Raw genomic sequence first — 21,221 nt, forward strand, 5'->3', positions numbered from 1 at the left:
ACAAACAGTTTTTCCCCAGGAGACTTTCACAGCCTTCATTACAGTTCTGGGTCGTTCCAGAATACTCATCATGTGCTCAATTAGTGCTCTTGTTTGTGCTGCAATCGTCGACATTCACTTCACATCCACAGCAATGAGAACATTGACAAATTGGCTCCCGCTCTCATCATTAGTTCCCGTAGAGGAGGAAGCGAGTGTGAAAGTCAGTTTAGGACACGGGAGTGTTGGATTTACTGGGCAGCTGGTGTTTTGTGTTTACATCTGAGGAGCCAACGATTCAAGGAGACATACTTGGCTTCACAGATGATCTCGCTTCTCTCTTATCGTCCTTCCTTTTCGCCTTTCATCTGTGGTCCTCTTATCTTTCAGGGTATTAGCCAAAAATGCTTGTTGGTTGTAAAGAATAAACACGGGTTAATAGACGTCAAAAGTGACATCGTGGACTCACCGTCGCATGGCGGCCGTGGCTCAGGGTCGTTCAGTAACCGGAAGGTCGGCTGAATGTGTGAGTGCATCAATAATGCATCCATTCCTCTGTCTAGAAAAGCGCTATATAAATCTGATGCATGATTATTATTATCTATGTTACTTTACATTATCTTTATAGATAAGCCGTACGTCTTCATTGATACATTAAAAGCAACACTTGTGTGATAGGTTGACAAACAATATTTATTTAGGTTCACAAAAATGATAAGTTAATTATCAGGTAGTCCACAAATATTGTGGGAATGGTCTCATACAGTCATACAAAGTGGGGGCGGCGGACGTACATGAGAAACCATTTATGAACAGGCCAACCCAGAAAACACTCAGATTTAACCAAATAAAGTATGAAGCATGGGAAAGATGAACTGAACAAGTTTGATCAAAAGAATACCAAGGAACATTAGTTTTTCAAATATATCCCAAAATTGCCCTAAATCTTAAAAAAAAAAAGAAGAAAAAAGTCCACCGGATATATAAACGTATCTCAAAATTAATAAAATCATTAAAATAACACAAATCCAGGGGTGGACCCTGCATGTAATATATTGCCTTAAATCAGGGTCACCCCTAAGCTGCCCCTTGACCCCCCCCTTAGCAAATCGAAGGACCGGCGACTCGTACGTGTGACTCTTGTAAAATCTAGCATCCTGTCTTTTGTGAGTCTGAATTACAAATGAGCATTAGGGCCACACAAAAAAAGAACATTTATTGTTTAGTTAGGAAACAATCCATTTGAGAAAAACGCTCATAAAATTAAAATTGAGTTGCCATTTTACAAAATACTATTTGTCTTATGAGAATTGTTTTATACAAAAACAAAAAATGTTGCGCAAGTACACATATATATATATATTTTTTTTTACAAAAGTTTTATTACTAGAAAAAAAGTCGCAGTGTAGTAAGTATAAGAAAATGAAGTCGTTACGAAAAGTCGTATTCTTTCGGGAAAATGTCACGTGAAATTCTCGAATTTTTAGCCTTTATTCCCGCCTTCTTTTTTTAAACTTAATTTTCATAATCCTACAACTTTTTTTCTTATTGTACAACTCTGGAGAATTGGAGAAAAACGGTCATAAACTTAAGTTTTTTTTTTATGAGAATTTCTTTATACAAAAAACAAAAAAGTGAAACATTCCGAACGTAGCGCAACCGTGAAGTTGTATTAAGAGAAAAAAGTCACTGGATAGCGAGAATAAGAAAATTAAGTAGTATTTTATTTTTATTTTTTAAGAAAATTATGAAAATGTCACTTGAAATATTACGTAAAATTGTCTTTTTAGCTTTTTCTCGCGCTTTTTAGCCTTTATTCTCGCCTTTGTAAACTGAATTTTCATAATCCTATGACTTTTTTTTTTTTACTCTAGAATAATTTTCCATCTTTTTAGTGTGGCCCTAATTTGCTTTCATATCCAACAACCTGCCAGGATGTTCTTCCTCTATCTGAGATGATGCGACTCAAATTAGTTGTCATTATTAGCTTTGGAAAGCTCGTGTAATTTTAGCTATAAAAAATGTTATTGACAAATCATGCAAATATTTTGCAAACAGTAAAAAAAAAAATGGAGTAGTTACGTCCCCCCCTCCCATCTAGAGCCAGTTAAGCTGCTTCAGCACAACCGCCTTCCAAGATAATAAACTATCATCATTACAAACAATATTATATTAAACCACTAGTGGTTTTTTTATTTTATTTCTCCTTGTACAACCCATAATCTCAAAAGTATACAGTAGTAGACTTTGTTTGAAAAATAAGCTGTTGTTTGCGGATAAACTAGCATGAACCAAAAGTGGCTTCTGCATTTCAGAAAAAAAAAAAAAAAGTACGAACATGTGTGTCGTCAGCGCAAACGGTTGGTTTAAGAAGAATCCCTGATCGGCTAAAAAAAAAAAGTCAGGTGACCACCGGGTGAGGTAAGAAGAAATCCCGCTTTGACGATGGGGATGACAAAATGGAGGTGTTTCCTCGAACGCGTGTGTATGCATGTGTGTGTTTTACATAGACATTTATATAGATTTCCGCGTGTGCGTTCCGCACGCACGCACACACGTGCGTGATGCTTCAGTCACTTTAAACGCTGCATCGCAAGTTCCTCTCTCGTCATGCAGCACAGACAGTTGCAGAAACACAACAAGACAAGTGAGGGGGAAAAAAAAAAAAATCACACTGGCTAATAAAAAGTAAGGGGCCGAACAAAAAACTACAAAATTTGCTGCCTTGAATGTCCTTGAACATCACATAGAGTCCTTGGGCATGACGTAATTTTTTTTTTTCAAATTCAAATATTTCTCTTGTCATTTATGTAAGAAAAAAACTACGATTTCACATACTCTCTTATTACTATGTGTGCGTATCTGGATTTTTTTCTACTTTCTTATTTGCATTGGTTTTCTCCTCTTGAAATTGTTCACCCAAAGTTTTTCTTGGTTTACATCTTTCCCCGTCCTTCCATCCATCCGTCTTGCCACGATTATTTTTTTTTTTGTTTTGTTGAAAAAAGACAAACTCCCCGCCTCTCGGAGTGGGCTGGGGCGGGCGTGGGGGCGTGGCCATTCATCTCTCCGCCTCCATCGCTACGCTGGCCTTTTGCTCGGCGCCGGCGTGGGGGTTGACGCCCGTGGGCCAGGCGGGGCAGGGCTGTGCGGGGGGTTGCCCCTGAGTCCAGAGTCCCTGCGGGGGCGGCGGCGCGTTGGGCACGTTGGGCGGCATCCCCCAGCCGCCCACTTGAGGGGGCGGGGGCGAGGTGGCCGCCGACGCCGCCATGGGGCTGCCGCTGTTGAAGCTGCCGCTGTTGAAGCTCTCGGACGCCTTGAGCCGGGAGAACATGGTCAGGGCGTCCGGGAAGTTGGGGGGTGTCGCTGGTGTGTTGGCTGGTGTGCACATCTGAGGGCAAGGAAGGAAAACCAACCATTATTGCTTTTCCAAAACAGGAAGTCGACATTTTGACGCTGACGGTGTTCAGTTCGAAGCTCACAGATCTCAGCACTGCCCTTTTTATCCTGTTTCTCTGAGGCTGGTTCCAAGTGACACCATTGGGATTATTTTCGGAAAAATAAATAAATAAGTGTATATTAAATCGTAATATTTGGGGGTGTGATCGCAATTTCATTATTTTTGAAAATTGTTCAGCCCTACAAGTAGCACCTAAATTATTAAAAATTAACTCATTCACTCCCAGACATTTTCACTGAAGCAACCCCATTCACTCCCAGCTGGTTTATTGGATTTTGCAAGGCCCACAGAATATTGTGTTGTAATATAAAACATGGAACATACCAAAAGAAAGATTAGTTTATTTTATCAGAAAAAAAGTATATTTCTATCTGTTTCAGTTTTGCAGAAATTAGCATTGGAATATAGCCAGGTTTCATCATTATTCACAAATCTGTGGGGAAAGAGCTTTTTGCAACATGGCCCTGGTTGATCTCTTATACTCTGCTGCCACCTGCTGTCCGTTTTTGTAATAACTACCATTGCTTCAAGCATTCTCTTTAATTCAGAGGCTGAATTTTCAAAGCCTTCTGTATGCTCTAGTATAATTTATATTATTTTTTTTTAAATGTATAAATACGTCTTGGGGTGCATTGTAATATTTAAAATAGAATGTATTTATAAGTTTTTGGGTGATTGAAAAAAAAAAATTCACACTTTTCATGATTATTCCTATTATTATATAATATCCTGCAAGATTAATAACTTAACTAACTAAAATGTAAAGAATTAGTTTGTACACCATGATTAAATGCTGCAATCCAATTCATTGTGCTGCTCCTTCTCGTGTGCCTGCCTTGACCAGTAGGAGGCAGTATAACACATTCATTCATACAGACAGAAACGAAGAATAATAATACTTCTACAACAGCCACTGTAGATGACTCAGTAGGATGTTGTAAAACGATTACATGTCTGCGAGCATTGCAATATCATTTGTCTCACTCCTAAAACCGCAACTATCAATGCTAACAGTAGCGTGACATTTATCATTTGCTTTTTCCTTTGTTAGCATTAAGATAAGCGGACTTCACTAAAGCAGAGCTATCTTGTCTGACAGCGAGTTGAATTGAGTTCCCGGCCAACATACAGCGCTCGTTTCTCAAGCGTGTGCTATAGCATGTTAAAGCTAAAAATCTTATCTTGACACTCATGTTCTTCATGAAGAGCAAGGTTCTCTCCTTTTCCCTCACTATGAATAGTCGCCAAAATATTTTTTTTTTATGCGTGTGCCAGCAGGCTTGCTGTTGTGCTGCCAGGCAACACACCCAAAGCGCACACACTCACACACACACAACTCGTGACTGTACCAAAAACAGCAACCGAGCGCCTCGAACCGAGCAGGCTCAATGTTTTGTGCCTTTCGCCCGCTTCCTCCGCATACAAACTCGAACACAGCTTCCTCCTTCAAGTCGCTTGTGACAAGGAAAACAACAAACTGATGTATTTCGGCGGAAGGCAAAAAGGTGGAGTCACATTTAGCCAGGAGGCTATAGGTCAGGGTTTGAAAGCTCAACTTTCACCTGAGGGACTCCACACTGTTGGCTAACATGCGTAGCTAAATCGGCCATCCATTTTCTACTGTCCTTAATGTAGAATGAAGGTGGGTCGGAATCTGTGCCTGTTTACAGGGGAAATCATACACTTAGCTTAGCCATAAACTTAGCTTAGTCATAAACTTAGCTTCATTTTCATGAAATAATTTCAGCGAAAAAAAAACAAATGTAGCTTCCAACACGGTATCCTGTACAGTCATCGAGATTGCCACGCATTTGACCTCAGAGTCCAAACAGTGGTCTGAAAAACAACAGGAGTAAAACATTTCTCCTGGGGAAAGGGTTATGCGTGTGTGAAACGGAACCAGTGTGCCCCCTAAAAGTGCTGCTGCTTAACATTCTCGGGGGTCACGCTTGGCTGGGTTCGAGCGCTCCATAGGTTCTTCCTTTGCCATGCTGTTATGTAAGGTGAGCTTGTCCGCGGTACACTCCTGACAGGAAGTGCTGGCTCATGTCTTTGAGGCCGTTTCCTGCGGTAAAGCGACACCACACCAAGTACTTGTGACCTCTACTGCTTTTTGCGAGTGCACAACAGTGGCGGGCTAATAACGGGATTTGTTTAGCTTCCAAATTTGTCAACGGTATTCCTGCGGGTGACTGAGGATGAGGCCTTCTATGTCCTTGAATAGAAAATGAGGGAAAAACCTGACACCTGTCCTCTCGGGTTGTCTGCCGAGACCTCTGACTCATCCATAGACGCATGCACTTGCGTTGTTCAGCTAACACATGCCGAGACCACACACTGCAGTTTACACGTTGAGCTTTTTGTTTGATGCTGACCAGAAGAAGACTTGGAAAGGAATGATGAACTTTGAGGGTAGGGAAAAAGGGAAAAAGTATCCTTTACATAAAAGCGTCTGTCCTCATGGTGGGATTTGGATTGACATGACATTGAAAAGTGTTGGACAATTACCATATTAGTCCTACAGGAACTAAAATGGAGGAAAATATGCTAGTTGGTTGGTTACAAAAGCATTGGTGTGCCTTTATGGTAGGTTTTGTCGAAGATGTTGGACCCGAGGCTTTGCTCATAATCTTTATATTCGCCATCCTAGTGTCAAGACGACAACGAACAATAACAATAGTATCATTATGCGCGGTCACCGTTGTAGGTAAACTATAATTGCCATTTATCTACAGTAGAATAATGCCAGCTTCAGCCGATTACAACTACCCGGTACTATTTTTTTGTTATTCTTTGTTATATGTAGTGTTGTTCAGGCCATACCATTATTTACGACGCTAATATACGACTTTGGATTCAGCATCTTGTGTCTTGCTTGTGTACGAAATTAACTGATGTGTGACGTGTTCACTGCATGCAAAGCCAAGATATCCTATTGGAACTAATGGCAAAAAAATACCCTCGGTATCTGTATGGTATCGGTAATTCGGCATCGGCCGATACTGCAAAGCTGGGTATCGGAAATCGGTATCGGGGGTCAAAAAAAGGTATCGGAACAACACTAGTTATAGGGTGCCGATATTGGGTATTTTGACAAATATTGATATCGGTCTTTTTTTTCTTTTTTTATCCGAAGACTGATAGTGAAAGTTGAGAAAGTTTAATATTTCAGATATTTTTAAACAATATTTACTGTAGAAAACTCTAGAGCGCTAAGGTATTTATTTGTTTAATTTAGCTTTTTAAGACGTACTGAGTCCGAAAAATTGATTCAATAAACATGCTTTAAGCCATTACAACAAAGTCAACATTGGCATTTGAATATATATATATATATATATATATATATATATATATATATATATATATTTTTTTTTTTCCCCCCGCCAATCTCTCCCCCGCCCCTTACTCAAAATGAATATTGGCTCCACATATCGGTTATCGGCCCCCGTGACGACCAATAATAGGCATCGGTATCTGCACTGAAAAAAACATTTGAATCATTTTAAAAGATGATTCTAGTTTACTGAGAAATTGCAACATTCCAAAACGGTCAAAATGATCTTCATTATTTTGAATTGCTAACATGTGATTATACAATCATTTCTCAGGGGATTGAGGTTGTGATTATGAATGCTCAAAATGTTCCCATGTGCTATGTAAAAACAATGCTCCATTTGTACCATAAAGGTCACTTCAGTTGTGTACTGTTCACTTGTTTGCTCATGATTGTAGCAAATAATGGAAACTGAATTGTATGGAATTCGATCAACACTGATAGCGTTATATTATGTTTTGTATGCCTTTGAAGCAATAGTAGGTGAGAGAGTTGACCTTAGAAACCAAGCTCAAGTGACAAAAGAGTTAATGCTTAACTTTGTTTCCTACTGGCTGGCAATGAATGTAAACTATCAGTTAATCAAAAACTGATAAGTGATATTGTGGTTAATACCTTTTTGTTTCTATAACTTGTAGTGAAAACGCTGGAACATCGTTAAGTGTTCAGATCAATAGCGTGATTTAAGTTCCAAGTGGTCTAGCCATTTGCTTTTCCACACGGAAAAGGGTTGCTGGACAAGGAGTTGGGAGTTTGTGTTGAAAACACAGCCAACAGACAGGCATTACCATGGCGACGACTGTTGTGAGGAAAGAGTGCAGATCTTCTGTTGACAGGACGAGGCTCTGCGGTGGCGGCGATGCCGGCAGCTCTCTTGCGAGTCAGTTTGCCGGCATGAGGAACGCGTGGCTGATGGTCAGCAGCCACCCCAAACAGGCCGAGCGGCGGTGAGCCTCGGCACGCCTTAAACACTCCACCGTTTGTGGGCTGGGCGAACATGCGTGCGTGTTTATGTGCAAACAGATGAGACGCGAGTTATTTCCAGCCTCACCAAACGCATTCCTGACAAATACTAAGAGTGTGTGCAAGGCTGAAATGAAGTAAGGGGGAGAAGGGGGGGGGGGGTTTCCCCTCTCATTTTACATGCTATGTTATGCTATCCTCTGTGATGCTACACCACTGGGCAAGCTTTCATTTGCCTCTTAGCAGACTCTCTGGCTGTTTTAACCCATTTGGCATGGGAATGGTTGGCCGTATTTCGCAACACATGAATTGCAATCTGCTCATTTGTGATTTCCCAATGCTCTCGTATGTAAACACGCTACAATTGAAACCAAAAGTTTAAATACCCTTCATTAAAAAAAAAGACTCACGCTCTTTATCCCCTCACTGATTCACATGAAATCAGACTAAACTTTTATGCTCAGTCAATTACAATTACGCAAACACAATTATTTACTAAATGCCAGAATAATTAGAATTATTTAATTGTTTTTACATAAATGTTAACATTCTTCTATTTTAATTAAGTCCCATCACTGGTGAGCTATTTTTAAAACAGACAGGTGGGCTATTCATGTTGTCCTTGGGCTAACTAGTACCCGCTGGCACCAACATTTTTTATTTTTTAAATCAACAAAGCAAAAAGGCATCGTCTTGCTTCCTCTCTCTAAAAAGGCTAAGGCAACTATCTTCAACGAGGTGGCTCGTTAACTCAACTCTGCAAGCAGCCAATCATATTCTACCCTACAAACTTGGCTCAGTTTCACCAGTTCTGCCAGGACAAATGGGTCTACACTCCAGACAACTATTGTGAGAAGCTTGTGAAAGGATATCCAAAACGTTTGACCCAAATCATACAGGCAATAGTACAAATACTATTGAAATGTATTTAACTTCTGACTTTCAAGAAAGTCATGCATTCTGTCATTATTCTGGCATTTAGCAAATAGAAGTAATTTTGGTAATCCAATTGACCTAGAAAAGGAAAGATTGAGTCTGAATTCATGTCAGTCAGTACAGTCATACTTTCAGAATTTTTCCGCTGACTCTGTAGAATGTGATTGAGTCAACATTGTAACTGAGGTTTTACATGTTGAAGTAAGACATCATGGATTTCAGAACTTAACAGCTGGTAAAATTATTTCAGGCTCTACTAGTTATCTTCCCAAACAACACACAATACATACATTGAAACAAAGTCTGTGTGGCAAAGTCCAAAAAACAGACGAGCATAACTGCAGCAACATGTCTCCTGTGCACTACTCGGGCAACCCTGAAATACATAAAAGATACGTTTTCTGACTTCTGCAAAGTCTCACGAAGTGAAAACACATTTTATACCCATTATCCAAGCTGTCCAATGAATCAGTGGGAGGTATGGATCGCAGTCAAGTGTCAAATAAGTTTAAAATGGTTGATACTTTTTTTTATCTTTTGTTTAGTTTTAGTTGTTCTGGCCTGAAAGTAGGCTGGAACATCTATGTCTATACATCCACATAAAAGGCGAGACATTTTCAATAGCTTTCGCGGCCTGGCAACACAATTCAAATCAATGATACGTATTACGCCACGATGAGACTATTGACGTGGTATGTACTTGATAAAGCAAAGAGCCAGGGGTTGGCTATACAGCCACAGTACAAGATGCTGGTTTCATAATGCAGACTGTTGATGCGTTGAATATGTGGTCTCGTCCTGTGTCCAATGACAGCTAGCTAAACCATACCAGACTAAGGCTAGGGGTGTGCAAATTTTTTTTTTAATGCGTAAACCAGAAGCGCTGGTAAGATTTGAAGAGGAAAACTTTTTTGCTGTCCAGCGTAATAAAAATATCATTTAGGTATACATATGACTCGTGTTTACTGAAAAATGTATGTAAAGTCACGCAACATATCAGGATAGATATGACCTTGAAGGCTATGTATCGAGATACATGTGTATCATATGTATCGTATCGCTATATGCATTATATCACAAGGTTTTTGGCAATACCCAGGCTACTTCAAATAAGACAAATTGAAAGTGTTGACATACAGCAACATAGTATTTTTATTTATTTAAGCTTGATAAACATTAAATCTATTACCTCCATAAATGAGTATTTACAGTATCTACACTAGTACATAGCCTCGGAGAAAAAATATCACTGTGGTCCCATGACAATACTTTATTTTTTTTACCCCCCAGAGTTTTTTTTTTTAATAAACAACAAAACTCTAAACTATAGACGTTTATAAAAGCAACACTTTTTGTTGTTTTTTTGGTCCAGACATGTCCAGAATTGTTCTGTTTGTGTGTGTCTGTGAGAGAGGAAAGTGTAACTGAGTAACAACTTTAATGACTAAGCCTAACTATGTTTTTTTAGGCCAATTCAGTTCTGATATTTGGCACAAAAAAAGTTATTTTAAAACATATGATCAAACCAAATTTCCTTTTTCATAGACACATGCCACTGGCAGACAATTTAACAAATAAAAGACGAGACGGGATATTTTAATTCAAAAGCTTGGCATATTTTTCCCCCAAAAGAAATGCAAAAACATGACAAGAATCAAGCCATTATTTTTCCCTTAATAGAGGTTTGGTGCCGGTCAGCGACAAATTCTACACAAACCGAGTCACCAAAAGCAGACCAGCACTTTTATAAAGCCATAGTGTGACTTAAATGTAAACGAGTTCCTGGATATTAATTTCCAACAGGTGCTGCTAAATGTTTGCGTCAACTCAAATTGACCGTCCCCTCCACTTACCACCCCCGACCCTTTCACTCCTTCCACCTCAGCTCCAAGCAGCTGAAATCCCTCTCACAGACATACACATGCACAGTTGATCATTAGCCAGTCGGTCCACCTCATGTTTTTGTATGCGTACGTCAAATGTAAGGTGAAACAACATGAGGAAGACGGAAAGGCATTTGGGAGGCCGCAACAGGAAGATGATAGGAGAACTGGGACTAAATGGAGCATTTTTTGCACTCTGTACTACGCACTACAATGGCAAGCATGCTAACAATAGATGCCAAGGCCCACTCATATGTAGCAAAATAGTTTGGCTTGGTAAAAGACCGGCTACGGAAACTGGGCCAAAGGTCATCACGAGGGAGAGCAGCTGCAAGGAAAACACTCCGGTTCAGATTGCCAAGAGAAGCCCTATTTGTTCGTATCTAAACGCGTCTAGAAGCAACCGGCCTTTTGCTTCACTCCGCAAACTTGAATATACACCAGTCAGAACAAAACGGCTTAGGGGTTACAAACGTGATCCAGCAAAGCAGGAAAAGGATGAACTAAGCTTGTGAAGGTGACAGCACAAGAATAGTAAGATTAGATCTCAGCTCGCTACCGTCTAACCCGAGAAACAGGCCAATGTGACAAGACCGTTTTGTTGCAAAAGAGGAGCTCTTTCAGGGTTTGACGCAATTGGCCGGGCCCGACCGCAGCTAGGGACTAAAGGAGTGAATTTGAAGCACAAAATCTTTCCACCAAGATGTGTTCTTTTAAAAGCCTTTGTGCCGGTGGTTAGGGTTCTGGGAAGCGGTGCTCCAGGAAATGTGCAGGGTAACATGCTGGAACAAGCGGAGCACTGCCCTAGCTAGTGACTTCAGATGTGGCCAACTGCCTGGCATGGATGTGCACACTACGTCACACCCCGCGGATTATCATAGTCAATGAAATCACGTAAAAAAAAATGCATTAAATATTGTAGGTTCACCTCATTCTGCGCTATCGTTATGGCAGACGTACAAAGCGGGCCTTAGATTCTGGCCAAATACCTGACATTGGCACGCTATTAGTCCACATAGCCAGACGTGTTGGCACAAACAGTCTCCTTTATATTCGCTCCCTTACGCCTCAGCGAGTGACGACAGACGGAAGGTGTTTCCGACAGACAAAAATGAGAGCAGACAGTCGATGCGGTCCCATCATGATTTATGAATGGCAGATTACATCTGCCAGCGTCTGCATGGGCGCAGTACCAGGTCCAAGTCTACTCACTCTCCAAGATAAGAACTTTAGATGAAAAAGGTGGAGGTTGGCACATCCTGACGCCAAGACCACATTTTGGGCATTTACTCAAACCTCGACACCTGAATCAGGCTTGCTTTGTCGCTGTACATAATCTGCACATTGACCTTAATAAAACGTGCTGAATCCACCTTGTGCGTGATGGCGGTAATAACCGGCAATTACGGCACAATAAAGTCGGGGTCACTGAAACACTATTTGTTCCTGGCATTTATGACACAGTATGCGGGTACTCATTTGTATGAGGAGGCTGTGTTATCTAACGGAATACAACTGAGGATGATTTAATATGTAGCAGATATGTATTTTGTCAGCATTGCACGGTGTGTTTCTATTGTTTAGAGTGGCGGTTGCCTTTTTTCTTTGACCCATTAAAGCAGCGTACATTATCACAACCTCATTTATCGACCACCCTAGTCCTGACTATAATAGCAGGAAACCACATGAGGCCCTCGCCACATTTTCTTTAACAGCCATAACTGTGGCAGGATTAAAGCAGGCTTTGTCACTGTGTTTGTTTCTGGGCTGAGTCACATGATGATAGGGGTCACATGTTCCCGGACAGCTGTGGAAGTCATCCAGCTGGGCCGCTTCCTTATTTCTGGTCACATGAGGATTCACTATGTTCATTGAGGCTGTACGGGGAAAACGTGTAATCATGAAAACAGTGATGATGGTGTGATAGCTCTGGGAAGAACAATTATTTTTCCCTCTGAACAGCCAACGAGATGCTTTGGATTGTCCATCAGAAGATTACAGATCAAATTGTCACTGTTGGACATCACCAGACTACCCCATAAAGAGTCCTGGGACACTTTCAGTCAACGAATAATTAAATCAATTAAATCGGCACCTCCAAATCTGAGACCCTGGTCCTTAGTCGGTAAAGAGTGGAGTGCCCTCTGCGGGTCGGGGATGAGACCCTGCCCCAAGTAGAGGAGTTCAAGTATCTTGGGGTCTTGCTAGAGGTGAGGATAGGATGGAGACGGAGATCGACAGATCGGTGCAACGTTTGCTGTGATTCTATATGGACGCGTCGCTTAGCCTAGCGGGTGTGTAAGAAAAGCCTGGCGGCCCGCCGGCCTAATAAAACATTGGGGAAACCACTGCACTGGCTACAAGCAGGTCAACCACCTGGCTCCCTTTCTCCCCCACCTCTTGACTCCCTTCTCCAATCACAAATCACACCTTCGTGACCTCGCAGACCATCGGAAATTTGGCTATATAATTTACTGTACGTCATTGTCTAACATTTGATTTTTCATGTCCGTGCCATAACGAAGGAAAGAGGAGTATCTGGAAAGAAAAGTGTTGCATTCTCGCATAAACACGCTGAAGGTGTGAGCATTGTTAGATTCTGTGGGCGCAGTTTGTGAGTAATGGAGCAAAACAAAGCGAGGACACAAAGCGCAGAGTATGAACCGTCCGTCAACACACCCTGATGTAAATCCTACAATCTCAAAACAGATAACCGTTGAAGAACTGTCCCGCATGTGGGTTTGTGTGACACACTCAAAGTGACACACATGTAAGGAAAAACAAACATTCTTCACCGCAAGTCTGTGCAGTTGATGGCAGCTCTTTTACATGGCGTGCCCAAGCACACGCAGTCACACAGGCGGGAAAAAGGAAATGATGGCAAGAGATTTAGCAGGCTAAATCCTCTGGCATTCATGGCACAACTTGTTCTGGTGTGTGTGCCAACTAACCTTAGGTGACTTTTTGTCAATACAAGGCACACGGGTGCAACGCAATGTGAAGGCTATTCTATCTTTTGGAACAGCCCACACCAGACATGCTTGGTTGCCATGGATAGAATTAGGGATGCACCGAAAATGAGAAATGTTTAGCCGAAAACCGAAACGCAGAAAATAAATTACACGTAACTCGCAGTGTCGTACAGCTCCGGGTGTCTGAAAACCGCGACGATCAAGCTATCCTCCATTGCTATGCTACATGTTCTGCAACCGCTTCCTGTGTTTTGTCTGTGACGTATTTGGTGACATGGACTATCGACACCGATTGGCTGTCACTGACGCGATGGTGTCAAAAGTTCAATTCAACCAAGGCCGGCGAAATGGCCGAAGTAGCGAAATGGTCGCCGGAAACGACCCAAACGCGCCGCCCGGCACGCCATCGCGCCCCCCGCACACGAAGTCCATTGACTACAATGTAATTGCGCCGCTGAAAACGCCTCCCCGACCATAATGTTGTCTTAGCATTAGCATCAGGCTAATGGGTTCTAGGCAAGGAACCCCGTTTCAGTCTCAAAAAAGGTACGAGTTTGTTACCTACTATTTAACTAGTAACTGTATAATTAAGAGATACTTCATTATTAAGAAACAGTTTTCATAAACACACTTCATTCACCACATGTTGAATATGAGATGTGACATGCAAGCAACCAGTTATTGACAAGCTCACCTGCACTGTCAAAACGGACAGGGAAAATAAAGTGAGTATTACTTGGCATTTTTTAGTGGCTAACAAGTACAGATGGGCAAAGCAACCAATTAGTCGGTTCACTGATGGTTGGGAATTCTGGCTAATAGCCTGAGGCTGATTTTGGAAGTGCAGCAGTGCCAAATAGTTTGCATTCTGTAAAAGAAAAACATGACGACATTCACAACTCCCAACACTGACATGGAAACTGGCGTTGAGAACATTCAGAGCCACAATGTTTTATTCTCATTAATTAAAAAACATAACAGGTCAGCTATTTTGTCTCATTCGAGGGATGAAATGGTTTACTAATAACATTTGTGCAAGCATTGCCACTTACAATACATTAGAATGATCTTGAATACCGTATTTAGTTTTTAGCGGCCAATTCGCTTCTGCACTCGCACAGTCCTACTTGCTAGACAATACAGCTAACATCCCTGTTAACATTCTTGCGACCAAAAAGTAGAGATAGACCGGTATTGATTATTAGTAGTCAAAGACACCGATAACTAATATTTGGAGCCGATATTCATTTTCACCAAAGGGGAAAATATTGGCATACATTTTTTTAAAGATACAAACTACAGATATTATTTAGTTTTTTATTTCAAGCATATATTTATTGTTTGTGGTTCGTAAAATATTGGAGTTTAAAAAATAAATTTTAGTCAATAGACATCTTTGTTTTACAAATCTTAACAAAAAGTTCAGGAATCTTCCAGGGGCGGTAGCATGTTTGGAAAAGTGAAATAAATACTGAAATAGCTCCCTAATTTTTGCTACAGTACAAGTTTTTAAAAATGTAAAAATAACTAATATTAAAATTGTACTTATCTAGTTTTAATTTCAAACAAAGACAGAAGATGCAGAGGGTTCCCAGGGTCAGAAGCATCTATGAAAACTTAAATGATTAGTTCTCTGGCCCCCCCCCCCCCCCCTGAACACTTTTTTTTTAATGGATCTATTATCAGCCATATTATTCTTCAAAATGGCCGATCATCGGTCTATCCCTACCAATAAGAGAACAGATTGATGTGTTTTTTGTGAGGTGTTTTGGAAAATAAAATACAAATAATTGCAATTCTGTATCTGTAGAACGTTATGTTGTTTCTTTTAGCAATATTACGACCAATAATCATTTTGGTCACTAAAAGTGGTATAAAATGTTCTACCCTTTTCATGTCAAGTTGTAACATGAGTGTATGTATTTTATTAGACACTGTCATTTAGTGTGCAGGAAGATGACTGAACTGTAATTAGCACTGACGCTAGCGCTAACAAGAGATGTTTTGGCTGGTCCACCAAAATTATAAGATCATTAAGTAGGTGAAGCAAAGTTGCCATAGCAACAACTGAGACATTATTCCCCTTATAAATCTCCTAAACAAATGTGAAGCTCTTATTTAAAGGTGACACTGTTCCATATTTATACATTAATACCACTCATATTAGCGTGAAACTGAAGGGAGGGACAATTAAGACTGAGCAATGAAGCGAAATGAATTTAATCTGTATAGCAATTGACATTGTGGCCTAAATTACCGCATGATGGCTGAACATGCCACTCTACTGTACAACTGTTGGGAGTCACACATGCACACACACACACACAATATGCCAGCTCAAAATACATGAATGTAAAGCATATGGGAGGAAAAAGGCGTGCATGCTGGCATAAAAACAAAAAGAGAACAAGAATTTGTGATTACGCAAGAACACGCCTCTAAACAATACCACACACATTAGGGAGGTGCTCCGATGTCTGCAGCAATGAGCTGTACTAAACAATGGCAACAAAAAGAAGAAGCACTTTACGGATTAAAAAGAGGATTATGACACTCTTATTGGGACTGGATGACAAGCAGGAGCCTGGTACTTTTTCGGTTCTAAAACCATAAGAAAGTGGCAATAAAAATCAAAACACTGTCCCGTCACTACTAGTAAACAAAACAACAATTAAATGACTAAACAAGATTATTGACAAGTACTTCCCTATTTTAAAATAGTTGTCATTGACTTGTTCATTGTAATTTGCAATGATTTGGCATGAGGTTTTATATGAAATTTGATACTAGCAACAGAATCTGCTACCATGAGGAAACCTCATAACTTCTCATATTCGAGTTTCAAGTTCTTCATTATGGAACAGTAGACTTACTCCTTTAACCAACCCCAGAGAAAAAAAAAGTAACAGGGTATTAAGTAAGAATTCCTTATTGGCCACTCAAGCCGTTCACGAGCAATAATGGCAAAAAAATTATTAATTAGAAAAATCTGAAATGATGGATATTAATTATTACTTTTCAGCCATATCACCCAGCTCATTAAAAAAAAAAAAGACTGAACAATATTTTAAATTGACAGCACAGAAAATGCATAAACATAAATTGATTATGATTCAATTGCTGCTTGGGTCTATAACATGTCAAAAAATATGCAAAAACATTATTTTCCAAAGTAAAAGCAGACATATGCAAATATTTATTTTGACTAAACAAAGATAATTTGTCATTTTTAATGGAGCACTAGAAAAACCTGAGAACGTATTTACTGTTGAGAGGCTGAAATTCTGACGACTTGGTTTAATTAAAGGTCTCCAAACTAATCTTTTATCAAAATAGTTGCTGATTAACTGTTCCTGAACTTCTGTAAGTACATGTAAACTCCACACAGGACGGCTGGACACTGTATTCGAACCCCCAGCTACCGAACTGTGAGGCGGAAGTGCTAACCACTCGCCCACCACAAACACAGAAAATACAAAATGAAAACACTCATAATGAGCATGGAGAAGACACTCATGTGATAAATGGCCAAACAGAGCTCCAAGCATTTCTTTACACTGACTTTAAGTATGCTTTATAATGAATTTTGCGATATGTGTTGTTTTCTCTGGTCACAAAACGAATGTGTCTTAGTTTTCAAAACATTTAAAGTGTGAGCGTGTGTTTATATAGCTCAACACCTTCTACTTTACCCCACAATGATGTGTCTACCCCCTCTTCTTGAAGGTTGCTGATGTGTCATGTGAGGGGGAGTACACACAAACATATGAGATGAATACAAGCACAGTGGGACTATTGAGAAAGGCACTGCCCCTCTTCCAGGAAACACAGTGTGTATTTTCCGCTCTGGATTAAAACAAATTTTCTCATTATTATTTTTTTCTTTTCATAAATGCATTAGCAGTTGCTTCTTTTTTTCCTCCTTGCAGGCTGTGTGTGTCAGCGTGGCTGCCGCCAGTGAGTGTGTGTGTTTACAGTATTTCTGGAAGCTCACAACATGGCCGACATGTGCTTTGTTATTGTTAGTAACACACCAGCCCTCCCAGCCTGTGAGTGTCGTTATCGCCCTTCGTGGAACCTAGGGCACCATTCATAGCTTACGGTGATTGTTTTAACTCCAAAAAGAAATGCAAATTAAAAGTTTAAAGAGTTGTTTTCACCCCAAACTCACCATTTGATGATGATGGCCATATGGGATGTTTGTTTCTTGGAAAAAGGCACTGAGGGCAGTCTATAAGACAAAACACAAGTTAAATTACATTTTGAGTCTTTTATTGTGATTTTTTAAAATGTATTTACAAATGGCGAAGCAGGGGCCAACATGGCTTGTTTCGCAATAGAACAGGCATGTGGCGAAACAAATGCATGTCCGGGTTTGCTTTTCGACAAAACGATGGCCGTTAATTGCGGAAATGCTCACACATGAACAGCGCTAGCATAGGTCGGATTATAACACATAATCTAGAGTAAAGTCTAATTGGATATGCTAGTGAGTGTGTTTCGAAACACTGCTACATCTTTAGACTAGAATGTGCAAAACGAATGTATGTCGCGCAATTGTTGAAGTTAAACGCTTTTAAAGCGCGTTTGTTGAAATGCAAAAGGATGCAGATGTTTGGCGAAGCACACGGGCGCTAGCTAGCCGAATGTAGCAAACATAAACAGACGCCGCGTGCCGACTTCATTTTCTTTTCCCCCTCACCTCGAACTGCCAATGTGCCGCCTGCAGGAGCTGCTTCGCCTGGTCTGCCGCACAACCCGCCGTCAGGACGAACTGGTTAATCATGACTTGATGTTTAAGTTCATCCATTTTCGACGAAGCCCGTGTCCTAAGTCAAAAGCAGACTTTCGACCGTTTTCCTCTTTTCTTCACTCGAGTTGTATTCCGTTTTCCTCCCCTTCAGTCGTCCACCATTACAGCCGGCTGGGCAAACACAAATATTTACTGTAGGAGCGGTGGAGGGCGGGACCGCGGATCATTGACAGCACGTGTTAGCCAATCAAATGAGTGCAACGCGCGTGGGAAATGTAGACGGAAACAGGAGCGTCTCGGATCACGCGTGTCTGTTAGTCATTTATGACCGCCGTGTTTGGATTATTCGTGATATATAAATCATAAAATCCAACAAAAAAAAGCAAGGTTTCAAACAGAAACTCACAGACTGCAAAAAATCCACATAGTGGCTCTAAATGGCTTCGCGAGGGAGCTCGGCGACGATTTGTTTTGGACTACAATTCCCATGCGGACCCGCTTTGTTTGGAAAGCTCCAGGAAGGCTGACTTTTGTGAATGACGGCCGCTCTCGTCCAATTCCGCCGCTTGCAGCGCAGCTCTCTTGCCAAATATGGTAAACAAATCCACCAACGGCAATTACATCGCTCGGAGTTAATTTAGGGACAACCGATAGCCATGCGTGCAGAAAGCGACTAGTATGTATTACACTATCCATACCGAGTGGACTGTTTATTTGTGCATGCACACTGTCTCATCTTCACTGTTTCTCTACTCTTAATTGATTTATATTGTCGGCAAATACAACATATCAGCAGTTAGTACAGGTAAATGTGCATTTATCTTGAACTAAACTGCTACAAAGCTGCTGGATGACGTACAAGGCAAGGCAATTAAATGATGAATAACATACTGTAAGTAATTGGAAGGAAATTAAATTTAAAAATGTATTATGAGCGCAGGAAATCAGTCACGCGTGACTTGTGCAAAACGACATTAACACGTCAAACATACGAACAACAGGATGCGGTAACGGAGCGGCATTAGGATTACGTAATTCCCGCAATACTACTTCCTTTATTAAACTGCAGATGTGCAAATGTGTGTACTGAGGGATTATATTAAGATAAGTGTAGATTTTGATTAACAAATAGCATTTTCGTCCAAATTGCGAAACACAAAGCAACCCCATATTATAGGGATTTCATTTTTTTTTTTTTTTACATTTTAAACGTTCTTTACGGCATTATTTGTAGGAAGCATTTTCACGCTAATAAAACTGAATATTTGGAAAGGACGCTCTCTGGCGGTCAAACGAAGATTATCACTTTAACAGCCTTGAGTGTTAAATAAATAAATAATACGTACAGGGATGGTTAACGCCGGAATTCCGTTCCTAAACGCTTAAAAAAAAAAGATCCTATAACATTATAGAAAATATTTTTACTGAAATGTAAACGATCCTTTATCTACCTAAACTACAGAAGGCAACACTAACAGGAATTAATTGTTCACCATGTCGGTATGGTCATTTCAAATAAATCATTGATGCATAAATGTCATTAAATAATGACATTACATTTGTCACCTCTCTGTGTGTGTGTCTTTTAACGAATAAAGGGCAATGTTGCCATTTGCAAGTGTTGTAAAGAGCCCTCATCAAGCACCTGCATCCAAACCATTACATGTAGATGTGCTGTGTACTGTATGGATATTTTCTCACTACTCATTTCCTGGTAGACTAGAGAGGACAGTGGCAAACCGGGCAACAATAAGAGCAGCTGTTCAAACATTTGCATGTCTCACCAAGCAAGGCTTTTGTTAACAGGAGAGCTGAACAAACCCGGAAACACTGCTAAAATCAGGCTTCCTTGACGGGATGCGACAGCTGCCTTGACATATATATATATATATATGCACATTCTTTGAGTGTCAAAGCATGGACGCGCTTCACGTAGTAGGTGAATGCAAAAGTTTGTCAAGCTCCTGCTGCTCTAAATCCTCATGAGATGTGTTCATATTCTGGTTTCAAGAATAGAAAATAGCTTCTTTATTTTTATATTTATGCATGATGTCCTATTACTGTTAAAAAAAATAATAATAATATATATATATATATATATATATCATCACGTGACGGTGTGTGTGCTGTTCAATGAGTGGGTATGTGGGGCTTGTGATGCGGCATATGTCCACTAGATGGTAGTGTTTCCTTGAAATTCAGACCGACGAGCCACAGCCGTAAGAATGAAATGGAATATAATAGAAGCGGTTTTTATTTTCGATTTTCATACACGAAAGGAATAAACATAGTTAAAAAATAATAATCTATGAAATAAATACTGTATATACTAGAGGTATACAAAAGAAAAATAGGTCTGAATGCTTAAATATGTGCAGTGATCATATGCTTGGAAATAATAACAATATCTAACCTTGACAGTGCAGCAAAAGGGTGTTCATTTGGGAGGATGTTATTGTTGTGATTTAGCAATGCTGAGCTATAAAACTGCAATAATACTATTGCTATAAAGTGTCACTCAAAACTTTTTTTTCCACCATTGTAAATATTTTTTTTACATTAACTACACTGCACAATCCTTGCTCATTATAATGCTGTTTCAGGTTTCCTGTACAATAGAGTATAGAGGTTTCCGACGTAAGAAATGTCGATGTTACGAACGTAACGCAGTTTATTATTATTTTGTCAGCGGCGTAGAAACAAAAATAAACTTGATGTTTTTCATTTGATTGCTTTATATTTTTGTGCTAGGAGTGTTTGAATACATATATTGATTGTAATTATGCCTTTACAAGTGTGTTCGAAAAACCTTTTTTGTCATTGCTAACTTATCAAAACAGCTATTGCGCAATATAGTAAAAATGAAAAAAATAAAGTCGATTTTTTTTTTTAACAGTATTAAGTGATTCCCTATTAGACAACATGCCATGTGGACACC

The 21,221-nt window shown here is 40.1% G+C and overlaps 2 protein-coding genes across 5 annotated transcripts in view; one reads left to right on the forward strand and one right to left on the reverse strand.

Moving 5' to 3' along the window:
* Window positions 1-21,221, forward strand: part of foxj1b (forkhead box J1b) — a 44,273-nt gene that overhangs the window by 15,809 nt on the left and 7,243 nt on the right. Inside the window, exon 3 of one of the 4 annotated variants that reach the window (XM_086063717.1) lies at window positions 17,257-17,360. The exons of 2 other annotated variants lie outside the window; for them this stretch is intronic. The gene's annotated coding sequence lies outside the window, so the exon portion shown is untranslated. Of the gene's footprint in view, window positions 1-17,063; window positions 17,361-21,221 lie in introns of those variants that run through there. One more of the 4 variants, XM_086063718.1, reaches the window with a different exon arrangement.
* On the reverse strand, window positions 655-18,497 carry ubald1a (UBA-like domain containing 1a). Its single transcript, XM_086063720.1, has 3 exons — window positions 18,233-18,497; window positions 17,702-17,761; window positions 655-3,370 (listed from the first exon to the last, which is right to left on the reverse strand). The coding sequence occupies exons 1-3, from the start codon at window positions 18,338-18,340 to the stop codon at window positions 3,041-3,043; spliced, it is 498 nt and encodes a 165-aa protein (XP_085919846.1). The 5' UTR covers window positions 18,341-18,497; the 3' UTR covers window positions 655-3,040.

The sequence above is a fragment of the Leptonotus elevatus genome, chromosome 20 (assembly GCF_054856555.1).
Source record: "Leptonotus elevatus isolate MCC_2025b chromosome 20, RoL_Lele_1.0, whole genome shotgun sequence".
Lineage (NCBI taxonomy): Eukaryota > Metazoa > Chordata > Actinopteri > Syngnathiformes > Syngnathidae > Leptonotus > Leptonotus elevatus.